Source organism: Cupressus sempervirens, chromosome 3 (assembly GCF_028749045.1).
Source record: "Cupressus sempervirens isolate cs-2001-9-10 chromosome 3, ASM2874904v1, whole genome shotgun sequence".
Taxonomy (NCBI): domain Eukaryota; kingdom Viridiplantae; phylum Streptophyta; class Pinopsida; order Cupressales; family Cupressaceae; genus Cupressus; species Cupressus sempervirens.
In genome coordinates this window covers 1,092,591,537-1,092,600,703 of record NC_143120.1, presented here as the reverse complement: position 1 = coordinate 1,092,600,703, position 9,167 = coordinate 1,092,591,537, and the positions used below count along the sequence as shown (strand labels likewise).

Here is a 9,167-nt window from a genome sequence, read left to right as displayed (position 1 = left end):
TTCCCTTGGCTAAGGTTTCCCTTGTTAACAAATAATGGTGTTATGAGTTCTCTATGTGTATGATTTTATTTATTGTTCAACATTGTTGGTTTACTTTCTTATGCAAGTTATAAAGTAATTAATAATATCCAGTTGTAAGCAAAAGTTTGTAGAATACCGATTCAACCCCCTTCCCCCACACCCTTTCAGTACTATCTATTTTTTAACAGAAATTAGCCTTTTTTCTGCCAATGTTATTGTTCCAAATGACACTTTGAAACTTTTGTCTAACAAACTTTTTTATGCCCACATTATTGTTCAGACACTCCTACACCTTAATGTTCCATTTATCTATCCATTTAAGATTTTGTTTTCTTCTTATAATTAAAAACTTCTTCTTTCACATTTTTTGAACAAGGATAGTCATGGATGAGTTGATGTAAAATGAAAACATACAATATACTCCCTTGCCAAAGCAGCCTATTAGCATAAAAATCAACAAAAGTGCGAGATTAATGAAAATGAAAACATACAATATACTCCCTTGCCAAAGCAGCCTATTAGCATAAAAATCAACAAAAGTGCGAGATTAATGAAATCATGTACTAGAACATTACATCCACTCGAAGTGGCGTAAAAGAAACACGCTAAAAAATTTACCTACCCAAGTGTAGGTTACGCACTTCCCCTCTTTTATTTTATTATTTATTGTCAATTACGAATTTAGAGGCTCGTATATAAGGCGCGAGTGGCTGTATCAATTGATCAGCGTATTCTTATTCTCCTTCAAAATCGACCACAAAATCGTTGGAGCATATGACAAGCTTCGATGTTGGACGGCCAATTTGATTGTTGTATGCAACGCCAAGCCAGAGTTTTCGACATTATATGTGATTCCAGATCTCTTAACACAGAAATGGGGCCCTCACTCATGATACCGTATATAACTGTATATATTCGATAACCAGGTCTTTTAAAATTTAGGCTGCCAGCTGCAAATCGGGGAGAGAAGTGGGCAAAAGCAAAACGAAATAAACGGATAGAGGGTTTCAATCAAATATCTAAATTCTGTCTACTATGTCTGGTAAATCCAAGTCTCGGAGTTGGCTGCTTGGAAAACCACGGGTATTTTCTCGCTTCATCTTTATATATACAGAGAATTTATATAAGCATTATCAGTTTCTTGATTGCAGACAGTTTTCTTATTTCTATATTATAATTAAGATTCGTAAACATGGGTTGAGCTGAAATATGCACTGCAATCTTTACGCCATAAACTCGTTACAGTTCCCATAGAATTAAACAACGCCTTAGTACAGGGTTGTTTGAGTGTCCCTTTTGCCATATTAGCAAACCCTTTTAAGGAATTATTCACGTCAATTATTATTTAAGTATATAATCACACAAGCATCATCTTTACAAGAATTTGTCATGATAACAGTTTTGTGTTTTTGAATTTGAAAATTATCCCCAATCACCTGCCAAATATGCACAGAATCAGGGACTTATATTTTGTGTTTTTGAATTTGAAATTTTATCTCCAATCACCTGCCAAATATGTTCCCAATTAGTGGATGACATTCGGGTCCTTTTTGTTAGCGTCATTCGTCCAAACCTAGTAAAGCACGAGCCGCTATCGATTTTTTACGACAAGATTCATAACCGGGTGCACTATACTAATTAGGCGAGAATCTTATAGACCCTTCCTTTTTTGGTCACCGCCAGTGAGAATTTGGGAGCTGTTAAGAAAACTTTTGGAGTTTGGAAGTGGCTCCCACAGAATGAGTATAATAACCTGGTCTCTTGATCCCAGCTTGGTCGATGGGCAATAAGGTGAATTTTTTGCTAGTCGAGATTAGACTGATGTCAGAAAACTGCAGAGGGTTGGTAACTTGTGTTTTTCTAATATGGCTGTGCGCTTCAGAGATGAAAACGCTGTGGGCTCTAGTATTGCTTGTCATTTGGGGCTTTGTAATTATGTAATGCCGTGGAAAAACTTGTGCCACCCTGACAGATTTAAGGCCTCCATTTTTCCATTTCCCCGCAACAGTTAGTACCTTTCGGTGGTTTCTCACTGTTCTGCAGGTTTATAGCAGGGAGAGGAAATTCTATGAACAAGCCACCTCCCCTATCACCCATATTCATGGAGTTCTTTCTAGAGAGGCTAGCTTTGACATATATATGAGTAAGATAATAGATAGAATTGAGGTATGATATAATTATTGGTTAATCCACCAACCAAACCTGCAATATAAAGCAATGTGAAGGAAAAAGTTTTGACAAGTGGAGCTAATTTTCACTAGAATCATATAAATGTAGTTAAATCTGTTTGAAATATCACCATCAACATTGCTTCCAGCTAGGCTGCTACCGCATATTCCTTTGGAGTTTGTACATGTCACCTTGTTATCTTCATTGTGTGGAATCTTTCTTAAAATTTCCAAGCTCTTATGGAAGGAAGTCAATTTTTATATCGGCACCAAACAGAGATTTGAGATTTTTGGAAAATAAACTATATGTATTTTTTGTTTGTTATTGTAAGGATGGAAAGCAAAATAACAAGAGAAGATTAATAGGCCAAGAATAAATTTGTTCTTATCAAGAATGCAAATAGAATAGATTAATGGAATGAATGTACTTAGGAGACCCTTTGGTTAAATACACCAAGTTGAAACAGAAGAAGACATTAGATTATGACAATTTTCTTAATCTTATGACATGATATATAAAACGATGTCATGAGCCCCAATGAAATACATTACAAATGATAACTTTGTACCCACCTAAGGTGGAAAAGTGATAATGTGATATGTCCAATAAAGGTGGATCACCCACCTAAGGTGGAAAATTGATAATGTGATGCGTTTAGTAAAGGTGGAGTTTTACTTAAATTGGAAAATGGATGAAGTGATAAGTTTACTAAAGGTGGAAATGTTCCTATGTGGTTCCTTAGTAAACAAGTAACATGCGTGTTTAGAACCTAGGAGAAGAACTTACTAGGTAAAGCACTTAAATACACTAACAACCCCCATTAAGTGCAACTTAGGGAGAATTTATAGAATTGAAACAATGCAAGATCAGGTACCCATGTACAGATGCAATGCAATCTCTCACAAATGGAGAAAAGGAGAAAACTGGGTGTGGAAAAACTTTTTCCGGAAAGAAGAGATGAAAATACAAAATGCTCTCAAAGAAGAATGAGGATAATACCCTATGTAAGAAAATGTTCCCCCCCCCAGCATGTAGCGCACCCCCCCAAGACCTAATTGAGATTGTGCACTAATGGTCGATTCTTGAAACTGGCCCAAGATCGTCTAATAATGTTTCTTCCTTTAGGAAGAAACAAAACCAAAGGTGAATTCTCCCCAATCCTTAAAGGAATATGTAGGAAGAAAACTCAAGATGGATGAAGTCTCTAAAAATTGCTCAAGTCTCCCCATGTTGATTTTGAAAGGTTCACCCTCCAAATCAGGTTTGCTAGGCCATGTTGCTGAAAAAGACAATGTGGGAGTGGTGAATATGAATGTAGAAACATTCAATTGTCTCCTTTGAAGATAAAGAGACCTCCTCCGAATGTTGTTCAAAAGAATCTACCCTCATGTTTAAATGTGAAGAATTATAATGTAGAAAATAAATAGGAGGGTCTGAGTGTTCCCTCACAACAACTGAAGAAGGGTCACCTCCATCAGAGAGAAGATGGATGTCATCAATGGTGTCTCCGAAATCTGCAAGATAGGACTCCACAAACAAACCTACAGTGTCTATCAAGTAGTCATCATAAGGAATTGTATCTGGACACTAAATCACAAGAAGCCGGAATTGTAGCAACAGAAGCATCATCAAGAGCAATAGTAGATGTGATCTCAATAGGAGGAGATGGAATGCAAGGCTCAAGAATTGGTTCAGATGTGAGAATACCCAAGTTCAACTAGCCAAAATTCTCCAAAAAATTAGAATCCACACTAGACGTGTGATCATCATCTGCAGAATCTAAGTCATCAACAGGAACTAAGGCTGGAGAGGAGTATAATTGAGATGCATGATCCACCACCCCAGTAGCAATTTTTTCTCTACCCTCCAAGTCTCTAATGATAACCGTATTGGGAGTGAACTCCACAGTTTTTCCTTGCTGCACCATGATGGATTTGATGGATGGAAAGGTTTTTTTGTCAAGTGAGGTACACACAACATATCATTGGAGGTGCCATCACTAATATCAGTAGATCCCTTTCCAATTACATTCATACATGTATAATTGCCCATCAAAATAGGTAGATGTTTCAAGGGTCAAGTGAAGAGAATATAGATTGCAAAGATGGCATATGATGAAAAGCTCTTAAATCTAGAAGCCATTTCCTTGAATCATGACTTGTAGTACCACAAGGAGCTTGTATTAATTCTTACTTTTCTTAAAAGTGTGTTTCTTTTCCTTATCAAGTTTTGTTTGTTTGGAAGAAGAAGCTGGAGTAGACATTCTAGAAGGCAAATTGATTCTAAGTAATACGAGTGTTCATTGAATTTTATTTCTTTAAGTTGAATAGATCAGATGTATACAATTATTCTATAATGAATCAAATGTGAGTTGGAGAAAATAAGTTAGGTAAATGTGTTTTACCAGCTCCCTCAAACTAAGTAGACCAATCCAAGGGATGGAATTGGTCAGAGCTAGAGATTTCTGCCCCTTGTTGGCCGAGAATCAAGTAGATTATCCCTAAGGATAGAGCTGGTCATAGTTTGAAATTTCTGCTGCTTGTGGGACAAGAGGCGAGTTGTCATGATTGGATGATTGTGCACTCTTGGGGTTAGTGGGTTGGGCAGTTCATTGGTGCCTTTTTAAGTTTTCCTACTGAACTAAGGTATGATTGGTTGTAGGATGGATAGTGATAGTGCTTATTATGACATACTTGTTCACTAATCTATGCACTTGTACGTTATCTCTTAAGGTGTTTAAGTTTAATGAGCTTACTTAAGTGGTTTATTGTTAAAGAACAAATTATATTACTGGAATTGTTAATTTTGGACACAAACAGGTTACTTCCAATTTGGGGACATTACAACTACGCACAAAAAGACCGCTGGAAATTGTCATTGTTATCATAAGTGAAGCCAAAGACATCATTAATGTTGAAGGAGTTTGTTGATAGAAATGTTGTCATTAATGTCAAATGTATATCGAGGATTGACAATAATTATCATTGATGTCAAAGGTGTGTGGACACAATTGATAATGGCCAAAAACCACTAATTGAAGTCCAAAGGCTAATCCAACTCAGTTTTAGATCTCATTCATGGTTAAGTCTATTAATGTTATATTGGCATGGCATTTAATTATACAATATGGCATATATCACCAAATTTAATATAATTATAGTTGGTTGCCCAAGTTATTTTTAGCACTATTAAGGAGTAGTAATCTAATTAATGGAGTGGCTGTTAACTTTAAAGGTAGCAACCATGTTAAGGCAGAGATTAGTAAATGAAGGATGTCTCTCGTCAAAGATTGTCTCTCTACATCAATGGGATGCCTCTCTGCATAAGACCATGCAATTTTATAAATAGAAGATGAATTTGTTGCTCCTGTATTTGCATATGGAAAAAATTGAATTTTTGTGTTGTAATAATGATCCGTGAAAGCTCATTATTTTTCTCGTTTGATTCTCTTCAATTTTTCCTGGCCTTCATGTACTCAGCTTTTCAAAACTTGTTTTCTTCAGCTCCGAACAAGAGGAAAACAGTAAGTTTGACCTTAAAAATACCTGATCATTTGTTGAAATTTCATTGGTCTTACTGATTAAATATGTCCAGAAGCTCCCTAGCTCCATCCTGCTTTTTGAATTTCCAAAAACGGTCGCCCGAGTCAAAAGTTATGCTTAGTTAAGTGCGTTCTATATTTTGTGCATTTTTCCATGATTCATTAGTCTGCAAAGGAAGAAAAGGTTAATCAATCTTTTAAAAACACATAAATCTGAATGATTTATTAACCTCTTATAGAAATACCAATGAAAATAAAATGACAAGAGGTTAATCAAACCACATAAAACACGTAAAAAGAGAAGATTCTTTAACCTTATCCTAGTTAAGCAATCTTCTTCATTTACGTATTCCTGCATGATTCATTAACCTTTGGGGGTTATCACTACTTTAAACTCACAAAATGAAAACATTCAAGAACAAGGTACAGGGAAGTTGTTGAACCATGGACGTGCCAGTTTGGAGATATCTCAAGAATGATGTCGCGAGGAATAAAAAGAAATGAGCATTGCTTCAAATGGATGATTGACAAATCAAGGATTGTGAAGGCAAAGGCATTGCCTGGGAATTGTTTGTCAAAATACTTCAAAGTGGTGATTGAAAGGAGACTTTAGTGATGATGAAGTTTGGCCCAAATTCATGATGCTGATAATGTGAGGAGGTTGCCTAATTGTTTGACAAATTGCCCCAAGCTAATATGCCAAATTGTTACAATGATCTATGATGCAATTAAATTGTTTTACAGAATGCTCAAGAGGTACCTAAACTATTTGTCAAAATTCATCAGAGGTATTGGAGTGCATTGAATCTAGGATCTATGCAAAAGAAGTTCTGTTATGAATGTTGAAGTTGATGAAAGATCAACCCCACAGCTCCCAAGAATCACCTGCATGCAAACACTTGTTATAGAAGAGAGAAAAGCAAAAGGCTATGGAGGTAGAAATTGCCAGATCCCTGGATGAAACATTCTTAATGAGCAAAAAAAAGATTGCTATTAACAAAAGTGAATTAAAATTACAAAGAGATCAATTCTTATAAAAGGAGATCAAAACCCAAAAGGGTAACCTAAAGCTTAAAAAAGCTAGGTTGCACATTATAATTAATATAAAATATTAATTATATGCACCTAAGAGATAGCTTAAGAAAACTAGAGTAATAGGCAACTTATTTAATTAAATCAAAGTGATTTAATTAATAAGTGTAAACAAGTAATTACTCTAACACCCCCCCTTAAGCGAAGCTCAGGAGGTAAGCTAACCTAGCACAACTATGAAAGTAGAAAAATGGGTCCTGGCAACAAGGCCTAATGAGGTACCCAATCACAACAAAATCTCTATGAAACAGAGAAATAGAGAAAACCACATGGGAAAAACCCTACTCCAAAAAGAGATGGCAAAGAATGTTTCAGAAGATAGTCACAAAGAGTGATCATGAAGAGAACCACTGAAGCATGAAGAAGTCACAAACTCTATAAAAAAGAAACTGCTGATCTGAAGAACCTCCATGGAAATAAAAGGCTGCGAACCAAGAGTGTCTATATGGTAGATGATCCATTTCATCGAAATGCATAGCTAGCCAACCACTGCAATTGCCTAGTGTATAGGATCAAAAACTAAATACATAGCTTACTCCAACGAACCATCGAACCAAGGAAGCATTAGAAACAACAGAGGAACCCCCCCTTAATGCAGACAGGGTGAGCTGACAGACAACTGAGAAAATGGGCCAAAAAACTCCTACAACACAAGAACCATACACATTGAGAGTGCGGTACAGACATCTATAAAGGCACGTGTCACCGACACATCGTGGGGCTAATGTCGTGGAAGGGACACTCACTTGACAAAAGAAGAGGGCCTAAATGGCAATCAACTATCCCCCCATGGCACTTTATAATATAGTGCGAGTAGAATAAATGACACTTTATAATATAGTGTGAGTACAATAAATCACAATGATGTAAAGGATCCCGAAACACATGGAGTGGCACTTTATCTTAGTGCGTTTGCATAAAGATGCTTACAAATGATATCAATAATGATAAAAAAAGACATAAGATTGATACAAAAGATAGAACAAGTCATGACAAATCATCTGAAGCAACAAAATCGATTCTCGGACCTGAAACAACCAGGATATCCACCAACATGCAAAAAGGAAAAAGACTGAATAGAATGTGCCTAGAGTAGAATCTGGAACAACAACCAGCATCACTGAAAAGAGCGCGGAAACAACTTTCCAATGATATAAAGAAGTCCCAAATCGGAGATCGGATGCTCAAGATATGCCTCCTGGAGTGCAAAACAGAACATCTGGCTTTGACTACCAAAATAGGCAACCAAACTGCATCAAAATCCAAAAACACCTGCACCAATGTCTTCGTCTCGAAACCAGATTTTTGACGTATTTCTTGGATAAAAAAAAAACGTTCGTATGACAAAGATATGGCCAAAAAACCACAGACAACTTTTTAAGACAAAACAAATCATAGAAATGATGGTTTGAAAGCTGTCAAATTTTGGCCCAAAAAGGATGATGTCAGCACCTGTGGCAGGACTGCAATGTCAGTACTTTTTTGACGTCCTTGTTGTGTCAGTACTTTGCTGATGCAGCGTCCTTTTTTGGAAGATTTAAAGGTTTTTTTTTAAACAAAAACAAAAATCTTTGAATAATTTTTGTAAAAAAAAGCATAAGCTTTTTAAAAAAAAAATCATGAGCCTTTTTTTAATAAAGCCTTTTGTTTTTGTGATTTATTTTTTAATAAAAAAAAAGTCTCCTCGAAAAGCGTGCCCAAATCTGGTAGCAATTTTTTGTCTCAAATTTCAATTGTGTCCAAATTGGACAAATTTTATATGGAAATAGGGGTTTTTGGGTGCTATGAATCCAATGGTGAGGTCCGTTTGGGTTCAAAAAGCATCGAAAAAAAATGACCCCCACAAATCCAATACAAGATAACTCTAAAAACTGAAACCCTTTGAAATAAAAAAAACACAGATTTGAAAGCCAAGAAAAATCTCTCATAAATTGAACAGGGGCATGAAAATCTGGAGCTCTGATACCATGTTGAAGTTGATGAAAGATCAACCCCACAGCTCCCAAGAATCACTTGCATGCAAACACCTGTTATAGAAGAGAGAAAGCAAAAGGCTATGAAGGTAGAAATTGCCAGATCCATGGATGAAACATATTTGATGAGCAAAAAAAAGATTGCTATTAACAAAAGTGAATTAAAATTACAAAGAGATCAATCCTTATAAAAGGAGATCAAAACCCAAAAAGGTAACCTAAAGCCTAAAAAAGCTAGGTTGCACATTATAATTAATATAAAATATTAATTATATGCACTTAAGAGATAGCTTAAGAAAACTAGAGTAATAGGCAACTTATTAATTAAATCAAAGTGATTTAATTAATAAGTGTAAACAAATAATTACTCT

At 35.8% G+C, this 9,167-nt stretch overlaps 1 protein-coding gene across 2 annotated transcripts in view; it reads left to right on the top strand.

The window, feature by feature from the left end:
* Positions 1-650: 650 nt before the first annotated feature.
* The window catches only part of LOC149570583 (uncharacterized), a 194,387-nt gene continuing 185,870 nt past the window's right edge, over positions 651-9,167 (top strand). The window contains exon 1 of one of the 2 annotated variants that reach the window (XM_089823166.1): positions 651-1,104. In XM_089823166.1, coding sequence (XP_089679292.1) covers positions 1,057-1,104 — 48 coding nt within the window. In that variant the 5' untranslated portion in view covers positions 651-1,056. The remainder of the gene's footprint in view (positions 1,105-9,167) is intronic. The other variant, XM_089823165.1, reaches the window with a different exon arrangement.